The sequence below is a fragment of the Xenopus laevis genome, chromosome 1S, assembly GCF_017654675.1.
Source record: "Xenopus laevis strain J_2021 chromosome 1S, Xenopus_laevis_v10.1, whole genome shotgun sequence".
Taxonomy (NCBI): Eukaryota; Metazoa; Chordata; class Amphibia; order Anura; family Pipidae; genus Xenopus; species Xenopus laevis.
This window is the reverse complement of record NC_054372.1, coordinates 30,029,659-30,051,695: the sequence shown is the minus strand read 5'-3', so window position 1 is coordinate 30,051,695 and position 22,037 is coordinate 30,029,659. Positions and strand designations below refer to the sequence as shown.

General features: G+C 38.7%; 1 protein-coding gene across 4 annotated transcripts; it reads right to left on the bottom strand.

Moving 5' to 3' along the window:
* Positions 1 to 1,936: 1,936 nt before the first annotated feature.
* On the bottom strand, positions 1,937 to 19,699 carry kiaa1456l.S (kiaa1456 like S homeolog). 4 transcript variants are annotated; one of them, XM_041576184.1, is made up of 5 exons: positions 19,423 to 19,699; positions 18,955 to 19,078; positions 8,195 to 8,349; positions 5,122 to 5,295; positions 1,937 to 4,240 (listed from the first exon to the last, which is right to left on the bottom strand). In XM_041576184.1, exons 2-5 carry the CDS (start codon positions 18,999 to 19,001, stop codon positions 3,225 to 3,227), a joined length of 1,392 nt encoding a protein of 463 aa, XP_041432118.1. In that variant the 5' UTR covers positions 19,002 to 19,078; positions 19,423 to 19,699; the 3' UTR covers positions 1,937 to 3,224.
* Between the last annotated feature and the right edge of the window lie 2,338 nt (positions 19,700 to 22,037).

Sequence of the window (22,037 nt, the reverse complement as noted above, 5' to 3'; positions counted from 1 at the left end):
ACTAGGGTACCAGCAGAGGATTTACCAATTTTGCATAAACAGTATATGACTTAGGATAAAGGGGGAAATTTACTAAAGGGCGAAATATCTTTATTCGCCAGCGTGACGTCATTTCGTCACTTTGCAGATTTACTAATGGTAGCTGGCGTAATTTCGCTGGGGAGATAGACTCTGGCGCAACTTCACACTCTAACGCCAGGTGAATTTTCGGTCTGGTGAAAGAGCGTTACTACACAAATTCACTAAGTTTTTGATTTTACTGACCATTATCTCTATTGCCAGACTTGCCTTCACCACCTCAGACCAGGCGAAGTGCAATAGAGTAGATAGGAGATCCTCAAAGAAAAGTTTAAAATTATTCTAAGTCCCAAAAAACGATGGCGTTTTTTTCCTATTTAAAGGGTGATAGACTGAAAAAGATCATACATTTTTTTTGGGGGTACCCTTCTTCCCCCCTACATTTGCTAACATATGGCACATAAACTATACTGTGGACACATGTGTAGGGCAATATAACAACTTTATATAATTTTAAGGTTCCCTGGCCTTGTGTAGTGTAATGTATTTGCTGCAGCGTATACGGCCATTGTACTTTAACTGCACGCCGTATGCTAATTAGCCGACGCTAGAGTAACTTCGAACTGCTGAGCGTAATTTTGCTGGCGTAATTTCACCAGTGTTCGGTACCCTGTGCGCAACTTCGGATCTTCGTGAATTAGCGTTGTCCAGGCGAATTCACGTCTGGCGAAGTGTTGCCATGTGCGCGAAGCCAGCGCTGGCTAATTTTCGCCGGTTAGCGGAAATGTTTAACAGCATGAAACAGTTACAACCCCTCTCTGCAAAGCTATGTAGGGAAACACTTATAAGTTATATTTTTATATAATGGGGTTTCTTGGAGGGATAGAAAGCAGAAGGGGGAAAGAAGTAGGGGGTGCATTACCACAGAATACAGAAACTATTATGACGGGTATAAAGACTTGATACTGACACTAAAAAATTTATTTTAGCATATGAATGTACATTAAGGGGCCGACTCATCAAGAGTCGAATATCGAGGGTTAATTAACCCTCGATATTCGACTAGGAACTAAAATCGTTCGACTTCGAATATCGAAGTCGAACGATTTAGCGCAAATCCTGCGATCGAAGGATCGAAGGATTATTCGTTCGATCGAACGATTAAATCCTTCGAATCGAACGATTCGAAGGATTTTAATACAACGATCGAAGGAATATCCTTCGATCAAAAAATCCCAGGCAAGCCTATGGGGACCTTCCCCATAGGCTAACATTGACTTCGGTAGCTTTTAGCTGCCGAAGTAGGGGGTCGAAGTTTTTCTTAAAGAGACAGTACTTCGACTATTGAATGGTCGAATAGTCGAACGATTTTAAGTTCGAATCGTTCGATTCGAAGTTGAAGTAGTAGTCGAAGGTCGAAGTAGCCCATTCGATGGTCGAAGTAGCCCAAAAAACACTTCGAAATTCGAAGTTTTTTTAATTCGAATCCTTCACTCGAGCTTAGTAAATCTGCCCCTAAATGTTACCTATAGGTCATGTTGATCATTTTTTGCTGAGAGGTTTGTTTTTGTATATAATTGTTAGTTGAAGTTCCTAAGCCTGACTCTCTGACACTCTGACTTTGCCAACCTGACTGTCCCATCTCAGCCTGTTAGTTACAGTTTCTAATGCTAACTGCACCGGCCCAGGGGTTATAACAGTGAGCAACACGGAACGATCCTCTTCCGTCTTCATGCGCAGTAGAACAAAAAGCCAAACTTTAACTAAAAAATCGGCTATTTTGTTCTACTACACATAAGTCTGCCCCGGGAAATTTGAAGAAAGAAGAAGCCAGAAGAAGATCGATCTGTGGTGCTCACTGGAATGACCCAGGGTGGTGCAGTTTTCTGCTGATAGGAACACCGACCTGGGGTTTCAGGTAAGTAAATACAATCACTTGCCTAAAATTTGGCACCCACAAGTGCAAGATGACTTTCTTTCTCCTTTAAGGGACAAGACTAACTCCTCTGAAGTAGTTTATAACCTGTTAATAACAGATTATAAATAATAATACAAGCCAGCAGTTTGAGCCTGTTCCCTATGCTATCCACCGAGGGGCATGATATAAAAAGCAATTGCCTTTCTCTATGCAGTCTCTCACAGGCATGTCTAGCATCACTGAACACATCAAATACTATATTTATTGTATTGTATTTAGGTTAGCTTAGGTATCAGGCATATGTATCTATAGGAACCAAAGGGCCTGTGCCTAGGGCTGCAGCTTTTGTGGGTAGCCCTCAGGTGCCTAAATAACAAATACAGACATACATTTTTTTTTTTAAATAAATAATCAAAAATGCCCCCCCCCCCAGCCACTGGAAATCTTAATGCAGGCCTCAGAGCATGGCAGAGTGACATAGGCTGGAAGTGACTTCATTTGCATCAGTGTGAGTGACATCACAACGTTACATTGGGGGTGTTCTAAGGTCCTAAATATAGCCCTGTTTAACTGTCCTCAGTAGAAATGATTGTGTGAAGGGAGAGAGAAGGGTCAAAGAAATGTATGCTTATATTTGTCACTCTCTGACATGACTAAGTAACAAATATAAGGATAAATATCACTGTTTAATTGATGATGTCATGCATACAGCTATTAAAGGTCAAGCAATGTCCTTACACAACTCAATCTCAGCCTTATACACCCCTAGCATAAAATAGGTGTACAATACCAAATATAAAGCAGCTCTACAGTTCAACAAGTTATCTTCCCCTAAAACTTTACTTATACAGTGTAAATGTCTTTGTGGCTCTCATTGGATTTCTGATGTCCATGGTAGTACACTAAAGACACAACCAGCTATGTTGTCTAGTTTGTACATTTCCAATATGCTCCCAGCATGAATCTTGGATCACGTCTCTAGTTTAACTAAGAAACTTGTTTTTAACTTTACCATCCCTATTTAATAGACTAGTCCCCATTTGGCCAAAAACATAAAATTTGTCCAGGAACAGTAACCCATTTCAGCCAATAAGATGTTTGCTTTTAAACAGGTAACCAGTAAATGCTACCTGCTTATTGGTTACTATGGGTTACTGCTCCTGTGCAAACTTTTATTACATAACCCCTATATTTTGTGAAACAACTGTATTGAAAACAACTTTTTTAAGTTAGACAAAAAGCTACAGTTTAATTGCATCCTCTTGGATAGTTTTCATACTTCTAATCATCATGACTGATTGCTAATTTTTTTCTTCTCTCCAATTATACACCAATTGCCATGGTCAAAGCAGGAACTTGTAATTTGAAGTTCCGGTACATCCGTTTCCAGCAGACTGCTAAGCTCCCCTTCCCGGAACACATGGTAGTATCTCATGAATGCTTTGGAATCACTGTGATCATTCTCCTCATCCCCGACTGATACGGTTTCATCCAAAATGGAATCATTTGATTCTGTCGTTGATGTTCGCTTTAATAATTTACAATGTGTAAGCTGACTATCTTCATGGCTGCCTATGTAGTTACTGTACTGTGTTTCCTCTATTTGTTTGGAAGCTTGCTTTGGGTCTTTAGGATCAAGTTCGCAGAACTTTCCATTTTCATTTTGTCCCGCATTTAAAGTTTTGATCCACTGAGTATTATTTTGTGATTTATTTTTAATGAATACATCATCATCAAAGCTATGTTTCTTCATAAACAACCTTTCGTGCCCAAGATCGATGCTGCAGTGCCGAGAAGGCTGGAGAGATACAGGGCTGTTTACCCATCCACCAACTTGGCTGAAACACTTCATCTTGTCAAGATGCCTTCTTAAGGCAGATTCATCAAGCGATCGAGAGAAAAACCATGAACGGAGTGATCGACCTATGGAACTGTAAAGTCTATTTTCATCATTTGGAAAAGTGATACAGCAGGATTCTGCGGATATGCAGTTGCCCGTTTTGTGCGATTGCTTCGAATTCCCTAAATTACTCATTTCAGTTCTTTCCAGCCCTATAATTTGGTTTGCAGTTGTGTCCTGTAGCTTATCATTATGGTTAATATTTTCAGGCTGGCCGGTTTCGGAAGGACGTCGAGGCAGCAATGCTTTGTTCCAGGGCACAAATACATCTTGCTTTTCAAAGCGACGACTCTTTTGCTCCATTGCCCAAACATACAGCATAATCCGACCACCTGGAACTAACGTCCTGGCCATTTCCTTTATTGCTTGGATTCTTCTTTGCTTGGTGGAGAAATGATGAATCACTAGGAGAAGAATAAGCAGAGTTCAGGAATTATTGACATGATGCTATTTTACTCTGACCATTTATAGAATGAAATAAAAAGTGTGTGTTTTTTCATATAAATGTATGAATAAATGGCTTAGCACACAGGAAGTCAACTCTTTCAAATAAAGATGCAAAGCACAAGCGGTGTGTGTGTTGCAGGGCAGCCATCAGGGTGGGACAGGGGGGAGAGTTGTAGGGGGCCCCTAGGGTAAGGGGGGCCCGGCCATGCCACACTTACTTGATAAGTCGGGCCCCCCATCTTTCTGAGAGGTGCTGACTTTGGGAAGGCATGGACGTTTAAGGTGCCCTGGCCACCAATTTTCTTATAATGTGGGGGGGGCCTGGCCCCCAATTTTGGCCACCAATTTTTTTTCTCATGTGGGGTCCTAGCCACCAATATTTTTTAATGGGGGTGCCCTGGCCACAAATTATTTTTTTATGGGGGGCCCTGACCACCAATATCTTTTTATTTTTTATTAACATGTGGGAACCCTAGCCACCAATATTTTTTTTGTTTTTTTACTGTGTGGTGGGGGGCGAACCTGTGGGGTGGGGAGGGCGGACCTGTAGGTGGGGCTTGCAGTGGGAGCAGCCCAGGGGGCCCAGGAAATTTTTTTGTATGGAGCCCTGTGATTTCTGATGGCGGTCCTGTGTGTGTGTGTGTGTGTGTGTGTGTGTGTGTCGGTGTATGTGTGTCTGTGTGTAGCAAAAAACTAAATACAATAAATTATCATTAAGCCTGTCAGCCTTTAAAAATATATATCAGTTGAAAAAGAATGCATGTACTACCAGACTACTCTACAGTACATTGATTCTGTAAAATCAGAAACCCCATAGGGATAGAATTGCAATACTTACCGCCAATGGAAATGACTGTGTCGATGCACTGGTCTCTGAATGGCAGATTCAGGTTGTCACATACCATAACTTCATGTTTGTTATTCTTGGCAATTTCCACTAGAGGCTTGCAGTAATCGCATCCCAGATTGTATATTTCACTGTTAACCCTCAAATATTTCCCAGTCCCACATCCTAATAGATGAAAAAAGTATCCGTTTTAGCTGTTTCAATTACATATATTCCGTCATCATATTTAAGACAAGAGTAGGTGGTTAAAGGTACAGTAACACCAATGAATGAAAGTGCTTTAAAGCAATTAAAATATGATGTACTGTTGCACTACACTGGTAAAACTGGTGTGTTTGCTTCAGAAACACCATGGGGTTATTTATCAAAGGCCTTATTTTTTAATTGTATTCACAATTCGAATGGTATGTTATTGATGAAAAAATTTTACAGTCTAAAATTCGATCGAATAGTCCCAACACGAAAACTCAAATCAAATTCAAATTAAATTTGAATTGAGTTTTCCTCAACTATTTTTTTGACGCGCAACATTTTTTTGACACAAAACTTTTTTTCCATCTTATTGGAGTCTATTTTTTGCCAAAAATTTGGCTCATCACTACTATTAACATCTTAAAATAGTTCAAGGGACCTCAGCCGTTGACTTCTACATGAACCTGGCAGGTTTTAGGCGGAGAATTGTCAAATTACAACTGTTTCGAGTTGGTGGTTCTAAATTCGAATTGGTGAGTTTTGACCAAAAAAAAATGTTGAAAATTGGAATTCAAATTCGAATTTACCATTCGAACCTTAGTAAATGTGCCACTATATATAGCTCATATAAACAAGCTGCTGTGCGGCCATGGTGGCAGCCATTTAGCTATTTAGTAGATAACCTCTTCCTATTGTATTCTACAGAGGTTATCTGCTATGTAAACCTGAGCCTCCTTTGAATGGCTGCCCCCAGGGCTACATAGCCGCTTAATCATATATATATATATATTATACTATGGTTGTGTTTCTGAAACCAACAAAAATGTTTTACCAGTGCAGATCCACAGAACATTATAAATTAATTACTTTAAAAAACATTTTTGGTGTTTGGTGTAATGCTTGGTATCTACTCATGCATAATTAATACAATACATCTGTACATGAGATTTAAAATCTGTAACCAAATCTGGGATTAGTGCAAATACTTCCCCTTTGGCTTGCCAGTATAATTTACTGTAATACTGGGCTTCATTGCAATTTGTAATTCTACTCTCAGGAGTGGAACATCAACTTTTCTTTCCTGGAAATAAATATATATACAGTATATATATTTATATATATATATATATATATATATATATATACTGTTTTGATAATCTATGACGATCGATATATATATATATATATATATATATATATATATATATATATATATATATATATATATATATATATACAGTATATATAACAAGGGAAAGTTGTGCTCACCACTAGTTTTTAAAATCATTAGGCGGGGGTGCAATGAGGGTGTGACCACAAAATACATATAGACAAATACAAGATTCCTCTGCACTCAACCCATTATCAATATATTTAAGACAGAGACATTTTGTGCATACTGCTACTGAAAAATGCCTTACCCTTTAAACAAAACAGGGATTGTTTGTCCATATATTGCAATATATTTAAGCTGGCCAACTACGTCAAAGTCATCCCATATCTGGCCAGTCCAATTTTCATCTGATTCATTAAGAATTCTATGGTTTAATTATACATTTTATAAAAGGGACGAATACGTTTTACCTGCAACTTACTAGCTGCTTTCAAAGTAAAACTCCCAAACTTGACTGCCCTTTTATTAGACACCAGTGGGATCACCTCATATATATATATACACTGTTTTAATAATTTATGACGATCCCTAAGCCTCCCAACAGCAGCCCAGACCACACTGAGCATGTGCGTAGTCTTGGTCTTGCAAAGATGTTTAACAAAGTTACAAGATGGTGACCCCGTGTGCCCAACTTTGAAAGCATAAATCATTTGTCTTATTAGGCTTATGGTGCAGTAAGTTGTTCATGTTTATGTTTAGTATACATCAAATATATTCACGGATCAAGACACTTACTAATTTTATTAGGCCAAGTGTCTTGATTCCATAAAGCTGTTTCAAATTGGACTTAGTTACAGCTCTTTCTATTTGAATACAGTTTGGTATAATTTAACATGGATTGCATATGAATACAACCTATTCTCAACCCCTTGGTCAAGCTATTAATATTGTTAAGGGGGTTATTTACTAAAATCTGAAAATCTGGTGCTGTAAAAGAATCGCGAAAATATCGGACACCTGAACACCCAAAAACTTTGTCGAAAATCTTTTTCGGATTATCACCCAAAAACCACAACTCCTTCAAATTATTGTACTAAACCCAGCACAGATCTGGTTGGAGTCAACTTTCCTAAGGAAAAGCATGTTATACTAGGGGTGCCAAAAGTTAGTCAAACCTTAATAAATCTGCCCCTAAATGTTTTCACATGTTTACACAATTTGGCTCTTGTTTACGAAGATCAGCACTGGCTAAAGGCCAAAGGAGAGAGGACCAACAAGTCTGTTTTTCTTTTCTACCAAAACTGATAATTCATTTGTAGCCCAGCATTTTTCCACCATTGAGCACTAGTGTGACATGGACCTAAAGGTAATGCTATGTCAATCAGATAGCCCATCCTATTTTTCTCAATAATCTACAGATAAAAAGCCCCTAATTAATTACAAAGGCTTGCAACAAACTTGCTTCCGTTCATTCCTTACATGGCGCTGCAACTTTTTTTATTTTTAAGAATGTGTTCTAGCATTAAATGTCTTAGGCAGGCCTCGATTTGCTTAAGATAATAGGTGTGATCCTGGCCACAAGTTGTATTATTCAAGATCAAAACTCTCCCAACTATAAAAGAAAATACATCTACAATATATAATTTATAATGTATGAATTCTAAAAGAATAAAAAAAAAATCTAAAAACACATTGATATAAATATTAGGCTAAACACATACATTGTTTTTACACTATCACCTCCTATGAATATTTTACCTATATCCACAATGAGACTGCCAGGCTCTTGTTCCAGAAGAAACTGGCGCACCTTTGGCCAGGCTTTACTTTGCACTTCATTGAAGTAAGGGGCTGTGCTTTCATACACACTATGAACATGTTGCTTTTCAAGTTGGGTAGCTTCATATTCCATTCTGTAAAGCAAGACAACTATGTTACGATTCCATTATATCCTGGTTATTCCTGATTAACATACATTGTAAATTGTCAATAGAGATCAAATCACTGTCACTTGATTAAAACAAAGCAATAAATTGTGAAAATACTGAATATATACACTTACCAACAAGGTATTAAGTAGTCCCTGTATTCCTGTAATAGACACATATAACTTTATCACGTTTGACTTTTGGATGTATACTTTATAAGGCTTTAACCCAGCTAAATAGCATTTAATGCCCTATAGCAGTTACACAGAAGTCATGGGACAGATTTACTAAAGGGCGAAGTGAGTAACACTGTCGATGATTCGCCAGCGTTACCGTTTTCAGGCAATTTACTAGGGATGCACTGAATCCACTATTTGGGATTCGGCTGAATCCCCGAATCCTTGGTGAAAGATTCGGCCGAATATCGAACCGAATCCGAAAGGAAAGGAAAAATTGAGAAAAATTCTTGTTTTGTGACGAAAATTCACATGATTTCCCTACCCGCCCCTAATTTACATATGCAAATTAGGATTCGGTTCGACCAGGCACAAGGATTTGGCCGAATCCTGCTGAAAAAGGCCAAATCCTGACCGAATCCTGAACCGAATCCTGGATTCGGTGCATCCCTACAATTTACTAACGGGCGCAGGTGTAACTTCGCTAGCGAAAGAGACAGACGCTAGCGATCATTCGCACTCTATTGCCAGGCGAATTTTTGCTCTAGCGAATGGACGTTACTTTGCAAATTCACTAAGATGCGATTTTACTGAACGTTAACTCTTTTGCCAGACTTTCCTTCGCCAGCTGAGACCATGCGAAGTGCATTTGAGTGCATAGATCTTCCTCAATCTTCTGTTATTTAAATCATATTTTTTAGTGGAAAAAGTCCCAAAAAATGCTGGTGTATTTTCCTTTTTTCAGAGTGATAGCCTGCAAAAGTCCTTAAAAATCTTTTTGGGTAACCGGGTTCCTCCATACATTTTCTAACATATGGCACATAAACTATACAGTGGGCTTATGTGTAGGGCATTATAACAACTGTATTGTCTTTATTAAGGTTCCCTGGACTTGTGTAATGTAATGTATTTGCTGCAACATATACGTCCATTCAACTTTATAATTTCCTGCCGTATGCAATTTAGCCTGAGCGAAGACGTCTAACGAAGTTGCGCTAGGCAGAATTGAACGCTAGCACATCTTTGCTTTGATTGCGACGTAACGCTAGTGAAAATTCGCTTGGCACCCTGGACGCAACTTCTCATTTTAGTAAATTATCGTTGTCGGAGCTAATTTTTGCCTGGTGAAGTGTTGCGATGGCATGCGAAGCCGCCGCTGGTGAATTTTCGCCGCTTAGTAAATTTAGCCCCATAAGTACTGAAGGCTGCAGAAGAAAAGAGTACTGAAAAATGTTTATAAAATGATTTTTTAATCTATGTAATACTGTTGCTAGCTCATTTTTATGATACCCACTGTGTATAATATATGAAGAAAATAATTTATATGTGCCCTGATTTTCTGAAAGGCTCATTATAAAAATTTATATCAGAAATGTTCTGCACTCAAAATAAAAGGACATGGTTGCTCTTCCTCTGTAAAGCACACCCTTGCTCCAATGGTTTAGTCAATTATTATCAGTAACACATATTATAAAGCACCAATATATTCATTAGTGATGGAGGGGTGTGTGTATGGATGCTGGATTTTCATTTGGAGGGGTTGAACTTGTTGGACTTTGTCTTTTTTCAACCCAATTTAACTATGTAACTATGTAACTATGTAACAATAGAAGGTTTATACATCAAATTTATAGATGACATACAAAAATACATACATATAAAATTGCATTTATTAGATGTGACCCTGAATTTTCAAGTGATCTGGTAACCCTGAACAAATAACCAATACAAGAGGTAAAGATGATCCTGCTCAACAAAGCTTATGAAATAAAAGCTTTCACCACCAACCACCGACAACACTTAGGGGCAGATTTATCAAGGGTCGAATTTCGAGGGTAAAAAACCCTCGAAGTAAAATCCTTCGAATTCCAATATTGAATTCAAAGGATTTTAGCGCAAAAGCTTTGATCGAACGATTGAATAAAAATCGTTCGATCGAACAATAAAATCCTTTGAATCGAACGATTGGAACGAATTTAAGCGATCGATCGAACGATTTTTAATCGACCCAATATGGGTCCCCATAGGCTAACATTGGACTTTGGTAGATTTAAAGTGGTGAAGTATGAAGTCAAAGCTTTTTTTAAAGAGACAGTACTTAGATTATCGAATGGTCAATCGATTTTTACTTTGAATCGTTCGAATCATTCGATTCGATCAATTCGTTCGAATTTGACCAATTTGATCAAATCAAAGTACACAAAAAATTACATCGAAATTCGAATATTTTTTCATTCGAATTATTCACTGGAGCTTAGTAAATCTGCCCCTTAGAGACAGGCAATGTATAAAGGTGCAGAAATTAAATCTGTCTCAAATTTGTCACAGAGGCTGCTGTTCATTTTTGTAATACCCAGTTTGAAAAAGTGACTAAAATAGAACTGTCACTCTATATCTAAAAATATTTCCAAAAAAAAGGCTAGATTAATTTTTGTAGAAGAAGTGGGATGTAGAAAGCAATTAATTTAAAATGCCCACGTGCTCCCCAAATTTAGGGATACCCAACCATTTGCTGACATGATTATAGGTCAGATATTAGTGCAGGCTGGCTACCCATATGTACAGGAAATTTGCACTGATTTGACTGGTTGGTTCCATAAGCAGAAAAGCAGCACATGTATCCCGGGTTTGCCAATAAAAACAAAAACAATATGGAGCCACTGCGTTCAAACAGGACTTGATCAATTTGAACTTAATAACAGAGCATTCACTTTTACTACACTTGAAGCTGACTTACCTTAAAATTCCAGTGGATATACCAAGAGAAACAGAGGCTTAAACAGCAAATAATAACACTAATGTACTATCATGAATCAAACAGAAACAGATTTGTTTTGTGTTTATATCTCCTGTAAGGCCTGATTTTATGGTATGCCATTTGCCATCAGTCTGAACATTAGCAGAATCCCTTGTGTACATTAGGGATGTCAAACGGGTTATTTACCTTCAAATTAACTTTTAAGGGGTTATTTACTAAACTCCGAATGCAAAAATCACGAAAAATTTGTGATTTTTTTTTTTTACAACTTTTTCGGAATTTATTAAACCTAGAGGATGGAAAAGTCCGAATCTGAAAATCCGGCTGATCAGACCTGTCGAGGTTGCCTATAAGTCAATGGGAGAAGTCCCAATGATTTTTTGAAGTGCGCTGGATTTCGTGCAAAACCCCAAAGTTTTCTGGTGAAAAATTCAAAAAATTTGTGAAAATCTGATAAAATATCCGAAAAAATCGTGAATATCGGATTTTTTCCCAAAAAGCTAATTTTCGGGAAAATGTAATAATAAATAAGCGGAAAAACCCGAGCCGTTTCATATAAATTCGGACTTTGATGAATAACCCCCTATAACCCCGTTTTTTTTTACCTAGCAGCTCTCCAGTTTGCAATTTGAGCAATCTGGTTGCTAGGATCCAAATGATCCTAGCAACCATGCACAATTTGAATAAGAGACTGGAATATGATTAGGAGAGGCCAGAATAAAAAATACAGCAATAACAATACATGTGTAGCCTTAGAGAGCGTTTGTTTTGGCCCCCATTTGAAAGCTGGAAAGAGTCAGAAGGCAAATAATTCAAAAACAATTATAAATAAAGGAAATAATGAAGGCCAAATAAAAACCAGCCATTCTATAATATACAAGTTAACTTAAAGGTGAACCACCCATTTAAATTGTCTTCCAAACATCCTCCCAACAATTGATCCCCCTCACTATCCCATTCTTTTTACCCAAATTGTAATATAGCTCACATATTTACTCTCTTCTTATAGGAATTGTTCAGTATAAAAATAAAAACTGGGTAAATAGGCTGTGTAAAATAAAAAATGTGTCTAATATAGTTAGTTAGCCAAAAATGTAATGTATAAAGGCTGGAGTGACTGGATTTGTAACATAATAGCCAGAACTATACTTCCTGCTTTGCAGCTCTCTTGGTTTCCAATGATTGGTTACCAGGCATTAACCAATCAGTGACTTGAGGGGAGGCCACATGGGCCATAACTGTTGCTTTTGAATCTGAGCTGAATGCTGAGGCTCAATTGCAAACTCACTGAACAGTTATGTCCCATGTGGCCCCCTTTCAAGTCACTGACTAACTCAGAGTTATAGAGCTGAAAAGCAGGAAGTAGTGTTATGGCTATTATATTAGACATCCAGTCACTCCAGCCTTTATACATTACATTTTTGGCTAACTAACTATATTAGAAAAAAATGTTATTTTGCACAGTCTATCTATTTACCCATTTTAAACTGAACTGTTCCTTTAATATACAGTAGACCACTTTATCTTTGCCGCAATGCAATTTCTTCCTTCTGTCCTTGTATATTTGTATCTCTCACTGCCATGCATGTTAACCACCTCCTTTCTACTTTACTTCACTTATTCGCTTCAACTAATATATTCTACAATGTTATATATTCAGAACACATTTACATCTTTTATAGTTTCCAAAGTATTCCTCCCTTGCTGCTTATGTTTTGGTTCCAATCCTTGTAGTCTTGACAAAGTTGCCTAATCTGTCCATGCCCGGGGACCAAATGCAGATTGAGAGAACTATGAGCCATGTGCCTGAACGCTGCTCTGTACTATATGCAGTAATAATTAAGCAAATTATATATATAAAAAAGTATTTTCAGCTTACATTCACGGGTTTTCTTGATTTCCTGCCCAGGATAAAGGATATGAACTGCTATTCATGAAGCAAAGCAAAGTTATTCATTGTTCCATTATGGATTTGTTTTCAGTTCAGGGCTGGTGCTTAATTCCCTGGTGAATTATACAGCATTCAAGTTGAGCATTGCTTTCCCGTTGTCATTGTTTATTGCGGCCAAGCAAAATTCAAAGGATTCTATTTCCTCCTACAGTGCCCAACTTACTTTGTTACAGATCCCCAAAACACAGTATTCTCACATTTGCCCATTCATTATAGAAAATACTAGATGCTGTTTGTTTTTTTTTAATGTACAGTGTAGTCAGAAATAATCCATCATAAAGATCTAACTTGAATATATATATATATATCTATATATATATATATATATAAATATATATATATATATATATATATATATTTTGAAAGCAGCTAGTAAGTTGCAGGTAAAACGTATTCGTCCCTTTTATAAAATGTATAATGAAACCATAGAATTCTTAATGAATCAGATGAAAATTGAGCATAGGACTGGCCAGATATGGGATGACTTTGACGTAGTTGGTCAGCTTAAATATATTGCAATATATGGACAAACAATCCCTGTTTTGTTTAAAGGGTAAGGCATTTTTCAGTAGCAGTATGCACAAAATGTCGCTGTCTTAAATATATTGATAATGGGTTGAGTGCAGAGGAATCTTGTATTTGTCTATATATATATATATATATCGATGTGTATTATTTTATGCCAGACTGACAAAAAGTATCAAATTCAATGTTTAAAAATGGTGGCACCCATAATGTACCATGGTGGTGTTATGTACCAAGTGGTGATATTTAGAGGCACATTGATCAACGGTCGAATTTCGAATTCATGTAAACGAGTATTTTTTTAACTGTATTAAATTAAATTTTCCTCTAAATTCGATTGGGGGGTTATTTGTTAAAAAATGTAATATCTTAAACTGTGACTACTTTTACCGAAAAAGTCAAAACGAATTTGAATCGATGTCAGGAAGGCTACTATCATCTTCACATTGGTCACTGGACCTCTCCCATTGACTTAGACATGAATTCGGCAGGCTTTAGGTGACGAATTGGATTAAATTGAATTCAAATTTTTTTAAAAATTCGAATTGAGTTACATTATTCACTAGTCGAATTTGACAGTTTAGACCAGTGATCCCCAACAGTACCTCGTGAGCAACATGTTGCTCCCCAACCCCTTGGATGTTGCGCTCAGTGGCCACAAAGCAGGTGCTTAATTTTGAATTCCTGGCTTGGAGGCAAGTTTTGGTTGCATAAAAACCAGTTGTATTGCCAAATAGAGCTTTCTGTATGCTGACAGTCCACATAGGGGCATCCAAATTGTCAATCACAGCCCTTCGTTGGCATTCCCAGGAACTATTTTCATGCTTATGTTGCTCCCCACGGGTGAAAAAGGTTTGGGATCCCTGGTTTAGACCATAAAAAAAAATCGAAAATTCCAATTTTCAATTCGACCCTTAATAAATCTGCCCCTTAATGTGTCTGAATGCTATTGTTTTAGTATTATAAATATGGTTAGAGCTATGGTTAGACCTGTGTTTTCCCCATAGATACAGGAATGCCTGTGTTTCAGCAGCACTGTATATGTGAGAGGCAGTACACGGGTAACCCTAACCCCTGGCTTACCCTTCATTCAGGTCCCCACCTGTCTGTTTTTTTATTGGGCCAGGTAGTGAAAATGGTGCTCATAGCAGGGGAGAAAGCTGAAAGAGAAGTATTTTCCAGAAAAGGTGGCAGCCCTAAATACAAATGACAGAAAGACAAAAGGCCTGTAAGAATTGCCAGGCAGAGGGTGAATACTGGCTCAAAAGGTTATTTTCTCAGCCAGAACATTCAATGAATAACCTTAAAAACTATATGTGTCAACAGCTCTGCCCCCTGATGTGCTAATTTATCACTTTCCCTCCAGTTCGGCCTTTCATGTCTTACATGATAATGTCAATTTGTTCATCTATTATATAGAAACATAATGTACGATAATTCTCTGAAGCTCAAGGATAATTGTTGTCTGCATAAAAAAGCTAATGAAATACGGAGCTGTGCCCTGGTTTTTAATGCGCTTGTGTTTTTTCTGCAAGTGGAGAAAAGCCAATGTGCTCCCACCTGCTCTTCAGTGTCTCTGCACTGACAGACAGAACAACAGGAGTGGATGTGTTTCACTAAAGAGGCAAACATATAAATCTAAATACAGATAAATTTGCTTACAATGCCATTATACTACTACTTAAGGAAATTAGCAAAGAATAGCAAAGTCTCAAACAATCTCTCAAGCCACTCTTTCTGGGTTACTGTGTTTTATTTTGCAACATATCAGTATCCGAGGAGTTAGATGGTAGAAGTGAAAACTGAAATGTTATATCACAGTTACATTCAGAACCATATTTTTATATATAGGCATCATGGTCTCTAAGGTGGCTTCAAGCAGCCAATAATATAAAGGAAAAGATAGTACCCTCAACCCTTTGCCATGCATTTGTTAATTTATGACTTTATGCACCCACATATGCTCATGACTTTATGTACCCACAGCTAAATATGTCACAGGGAGTAACTCCATTGTTATGAGATTAAATCAATACATATTTTGAATAAGTGAGAGATATGTAAGAAAAATAGAAGAATGAAGAATAAGGGATGTATAGGAACAGTTATGAGCGTACACCTGATCTCACACGTATAAGTGAAGAAACTTTGGCCAAAGAACAAACTATTATAAAGGTCTATTCACCATTTTTTTTTTAAGGGGATCAAATTCAAAGAGTAAAGAATAAAAAAAATAATACAACATAAAATACAAATTTACCCATTTTGTTGTAACTTTTACCTACATTTTTCAACCATATTTAACATCTCCCTCAATCTGAGAGAACATCAATAATCTTTTATTTGACAGAAAGCATTGGAAAAGGCCATATTAAAGAATTCTTAGTGATGTTTGAAATCAAAGATTATCATGACTTTGGTAGATGGTCATAAAAAATTATGGCCATTGCCTAAGTTGATATTGATGATGATAGAACCAATGACTGTCATGCCTCAGTAGATGCTTGGAACTAAAACACTGTCACAACTTCAGTAGATGGTTGAATTAATGATTGCCATGACCTCAGTAGATGGTTGGAACCAACAATTGTCATGACATGAGTAGACGGCTGGAATCAATGACTGCCTGACCTAAGTAGAAGGCTTCAACCAACGACTGCCATGACTTCAGTAGATAGTTAGAACCAATGATTGTCATGATTGTCAGTGATTGTTTTGACCTCAGTAAATGGTTGGAACTAGTGACTGAACTAGTCTTGAGGAACTAGTCTTGTTCTCTGGCTTAGATTTAGGGTAATGGCACAAGGGCTTTTTTGTACCTGCTGGAATTCTCACTTGAGCTGGATGACAAAATTCTAAAAAATTCTATGACTCTGTTGGGGCAATCACAGATCATATCACTCAGAAATGCTCGCTGACAAATTTCCTACCACTAATTACCTGACCCGTTGCCCATTGGCAGCGTAAGAGTGATTTCCATGTTTCAAATGGATCTTCTGTACATCAGTAGATTTCTATTTTGTATGAGTTTTTATTATACAGAAAATTATGCAATATTATTATAATGTCTTCACAGCTGTGGTAGCCTTGGCCCTAATCTATTATTATGATAGAGGTAGCTCTGTAATTTTGGTGCCAAAGCTACTTTAAAAATAAACTACTTATGGTTGGTTGACTGACTTCATTAGTTTTATGCTGCTAATTTAGAAAGACAAAGAGTACAAAGGATGTAATTTTACAGTGAACTGTGTCTCTTACAATTGTAAAATGAAATCTCCTGCCTTGACACTTTACGGTGATGGGATACACCCTGACGCCCATTCACGATGACATGTTTGTATTTCCTTAACAACCAAAGAAACAATGTGAGAAAGATTTAATAAGCACAGAAATTCTACTTTCCGCTCCTGCCTGTAATCCATTCTGGTTAATGTACAATAAATGCCATGCCTCTCAATAGGTTGGAATTATCTGTGACCTTCACATAAATTGTGCATACAACTGCAATGTCTAATAACATAATCTGCATGTATTGTTTTGTGCTACAACATTCTGTTGCCGCATATATTCAACTGATAAAATCAAATAAGACAAAGAGGGGTAAAGGACAGAGTTTACAAAAAAAATAAATTTTTTAATCTATTCATTTATTTACACTTTTTTTAAACAAAAAAAAAAAAAAGCTTGTGTTTATTGGAAGGCTTGGAAGTTACTATTGTTCACTCATTTCTAATCAATAGTTTTTCTAACAGCAAGGGCAGCAGAAGAATAAAATAGACTTCATTCAAACATCTGGGTCACATGCCCCCTTCTCCATTGAAGAAATTCCGTGTACCACATCAGTAACATTTGAATCATCTATTCATAGCTACCATACAAGATGTACCCCTCTGAGGCAAATTGGAGAGGCTTCAGATGGTTTTTTTTTGCCTTACTTTGGATCAACTGGCAGTTAGGCAGGTTAAAAAAAAAATTTAAAGGTTGAACTTGATGGACGTGTGTCTCTTTTCCTCCTAACTTACTATGTTACTATATGGTGGTCTCCAAGCTCTGATTAGTGGCCTGTGCATGGGACCCTCCCAGGGCCAGCCAAGCTGACTGGGCACCCTGGGCAACCTGGTCTACTAACCCCGTCCCCCATGTGCATACGTGCGCACGAGCACCATAACATAGGTGCAAGAAGGGGACGTGGAGGGGCATTTTGGGGCAGGGGAGGGATGGACAAGGGATGGGGGGAGGTTATGGACATGGGAGGGATGAACAGACAGAGGAGGGAGGGGCAGAGGAGCGAGTGACAGAAGAGGGTGGGACGGAGGAACAGAGGTGGAAGGGATGGAGGGACAGAGGAGCGAGCAGGGAACTACCTCTTTGCCAAACAAGCAGATCTTCAGGTGTATGACAATTGCACCACGGGGATCTGTGTAGCCTGTTCTCTGCACCTTCACTGAATTTGGCACAGGGTGCAAAGCGCAGCACTCTTGGCCCACTGCAGCCCTGTACTTTACACATCCCATAAACAGCCCCCCCCCCACTGGCACTTCCTATCCTGCACTTCTGAATGTAGTGCAAACTAGAGGGAGGCCAAGGAGATGCCCACTTACCACCACCTGCCCCACTCATAAATACAGTGCTGCTAAATGCAGGCATCACTTGCAGGCACATGTTTAGAATTGAGCACAAAGACCTGCACCAATAGGAGATTAGTTATGGGGCTGGGTTCAAAGTGCGTGAAACATTTTTGCCCCCCATTATTTTGCACCGCACCTCGCACTTTACAAATGAGGCTTATTGCCCTTGAGGCAGCTGCATCCTAGCAGAGTTCCAGTAGCTGAGAAGCCACTGATGTTATTGCCTTGAGCACCATTTGTTTACCCATGAGTACATTTCCATATAGATGGAAATGTATATTATGTATATACAGTAAATGTATAAATATATATTTCCATTTAGATGGAAATGTATAGATGCAGCTCTATAAACTAGATACAAAACAAATGTACTTTTAAAATCCTTTCTAAACGCAGATGGAAACACACTTTTGATTAGTCTAAGCCCAGAAATAAAATTGTATTTCTTGCAGAAAAAAAAAACATATACATTTAGCACTGCTCTACTCCTCGTTCCAGGTGCCAACAGCATATATTCTATTATTTAAAGAAATAAAATGAACTAAAACTCACAGATACAACTCTGCATGCCCAGCCATTATCTTTGAAATGGGATTCATCTGGTGCAATAGTCCTCCTTGGCAACTTTTCTTCTTCTGACTCTTTCCAGCTTTCAAATGACGGTCACTGACCCCATCTTAAAAACAAATGCTCTGTAAGGCTACAAATGTTTTATTATTGCTACTTTTTATTACTCATCTTTTTATGCAGACCATCTTCCTATTCATATTCCAGTCTCTTATTCAAAGCAATGCATGAATTTGGACCCTAGCAACCAGATTTCTGAAATTGCAAACTGAAGAGCTGCTGAATAAAAAGCGAAATAACTCACAAACTAGAATTAATAAGAAAATGTAAACCAATTGCAATTTGCCTCAGAATATCACTCTCTACAATAATACTAAAAGTTAATTTAAAGGTGAACAACCCCTTTAACCTGACCCAAGCCTTACAGCAGCATAAGGTGCCTATTAGCGTTACCTTATAGTGGAGCTTCCCCGGCCGTCACAGGCAAGTCCCAGCATTGTGCCCATGTTGTATCACTCCACCGCAAGGACTGGCATGTGCCCCCTCCATACCCAGCAGCTCCTGCCACCGCTCACCAGCAGCCCCTGCGTGCATCTCGCCTTCTCCTTAGATGAGAGTCCGGAGTGAAGCGGAGAGATAAGGACTAGTTAGTACGTGGTCCAGCATGGCACAAAGCCGAGGGATGCCAAGCCAGATGTGTGAGGGAGAAGCGCTGCTCCCAGATGCATCACTGTGGGAAATGGAACAAGGCACAGGCTGCCGGGGATTGGGAGGGGGCTGGGACTGTGATGCTCATGTGACCTCGCTTCTCTTTTCCTGCCTTGTGCTCACATCAGGGCAGCAAAGTGTGTGTCATTGGGATTCGGTGGGACAGGTCCCTCGTTCTTAACAGTCACCCGGCTGCTCCGACGCTGGCAGTTGCACATCCTGTTGCTGTAAGGCCGATAAGTGGCAGCGACTGCCCAGAACTGAATGGAAAGGCAGAGCGAGGTACTTGTCTATTCCGCTGCTGCTACCGAGATGCACACAGATCCCAAGGGGGAGGCCTGTGGGACTGAAGCTGCCACTAATAATCCTGTCCTCTGTCTAATCCATTATCCGAGACTGTCAGTCACCTCGGCTGCAGAGAGAGACTGGAAAAGGGGGGTCATGAGCACCCAGCATGGGCTCCCCTGTGACTTTTCAGCAGTTCTCTTGATTGAGCCCCTAATCAACTCAACAAAAAGTCATTTTCTAACTAGTTTAGTTTTGGATGGGAAATAGGTTTCTCCAGCACACACAGAAGGCGTCCCCCTCAAATAGAGTGGGACAGTCCGCAGCTATGTTGAATAATCAGTCATTTCAGTGAATTCATTACAGCTATATGTTTCATTTATGGCACATGGGAGGATAAATACAACATCAGTTCTATGTAGGGTTGCCACCTGTTCATTTTTGACCCGAACAGTTCCGTTTTTCTAAGGTCTGTTCGGGTCTCAACTTTCTGTTCCGCTTTAAGAACAATAATCTGGCCAGTAAATGAAAACCAATTAAATACCAAGTTACTCTCCTTGACATGGCTTAGTTATTATCAAGTGTAGTTAATTTCTTGTTATTACAGAAACAGAAATAAGCAAATTTATCAGTAACTTAACTAGAGGGGGGCGGGCCCTGGCGCGGGACGTGCAGCCGGGCCCCCCACCCCCTCCGTACGCCGTTTTTTCTGACGCAGGAGTCCCAGAATCAGTGGGAGTCAGTGGCGCGCAAGCTGCCGGGGGGCCCTGAGGGGGTGCGGGCCCTGGTAGCTACTCCACTGAAATTTATAAAAAATAAGAAATCGTTTTTCTAAATGAGCATTGCTGTATTACAAAGTTTTCTGGATAACTGATTTCTGTATAATAGATCCCTGACCGGTAGTTAATGGATTGCACTTACTGATCGGGATGAATAGATAGAAGTATGGTTTCCAGCCATGTGTGGTTCAACTGGACATCTCAGTTTGCAAAGGGCTGTCCTTTCAAAACTTTCTGTCCCATTTAAAACATTGCAAAAACTGAACAGAAATCCAGCCAGTTGCATATAAGTGATGCAATTGATTCCACAACATTATTGTGCCTGCCTCTGATGTAATCATGCCGACCCCAACATCACTGTTTCATCCCCAATGCTATCTGCCCCATCCCCATTGTTCGGGTTTAGCCCCAGTAAAAGTGGCAACCCTAGTTCTATGTACAGTATAATGCCTCCGGGACACATGCTAGTGTCAGTTACATGTATAAGTACCCCAACACATGAAAGGACAAATGGAGTGTCAGCTTTATGTATAATGCCCTAGAACAGGGGTGCCCAAAAGGTAGATCAGGATCTACCAGTAGACCTTTAGCTGGTGATCAGTAGATCTCAAAGAAACTGTGGACAAAGAGCTTGTCTAAATCACCCTCCTGTTTCATGCTTTTCATTCAGATATTTATTCTGTTAAACTTACATAAGAAATATTTGTTTGTTAATAATAGCAATACACATTTTCCTATAAATCAGTATTGAAATAATATTTTCCATAGAACAGAATGCTTTTATGGATGTAGATCATAATGAGACAACATCACTAAAAGTAGACCTCACATTAGTAAAGTATGGGCACTCCTGCTCTAGAACACATGACAGGATAAAGTGCCGAACCCATGTACAATATCCTAATGTTCTGAATGTTGTAAGAAATTCATTGATGTTGGTTAGTGTAGCCTTGCAGGGACAAAGCTTTTCCAAGCAAGCTTTAATTCAAGTGGACAGGAAAAAGTTGAGCAGCACTGGGGAAAGCTGACCATACACATACCAAGACAATAAGATTCCTACAATTTTCGGTATATTGAGTAATGGGATTGGGAGGCTCCTTTTCCAACAGATGAACAATCACAAGTGATATTGTACTATGCCGAGGCAGATTTGAGAGTACTGCTCAGTATTGGAAACTGTGAAGCCGCTGATATATTTAAATATATAGTTAATTTAGTCATTCTGTGCTACCTCACTCACTGTCTGGTCCTCATGTGGGGTTCAAAGACACCCTATTAAATTGCTCAAACCAGATG

Excerpts from the sequence above, each read along its gene's own strand:
- kiaa1456l.S (XM_041576180.1), bottom strand. The coding sequence starts at position 19,475 with ATGGGCACAATGCTGGGACTTGCCTGTGACGGCCGGGGAAGCTCCACT. Across the intron at positions 8,350-19,422 it reads CGGGGAAGCTCCACTATAAG|AATGGAATATGAAGCTACCC; the intron begins GTAACGCTAATA and ends CTTGCTTTACAG. Across the intron at positions 4,241-5,121 it reads CACAGTCATTTCCATTGGCG|TGATTCATCATTTCTCCACC; the intron begins GTAAGTATTGCA and ends TTCTTCTCCTAG.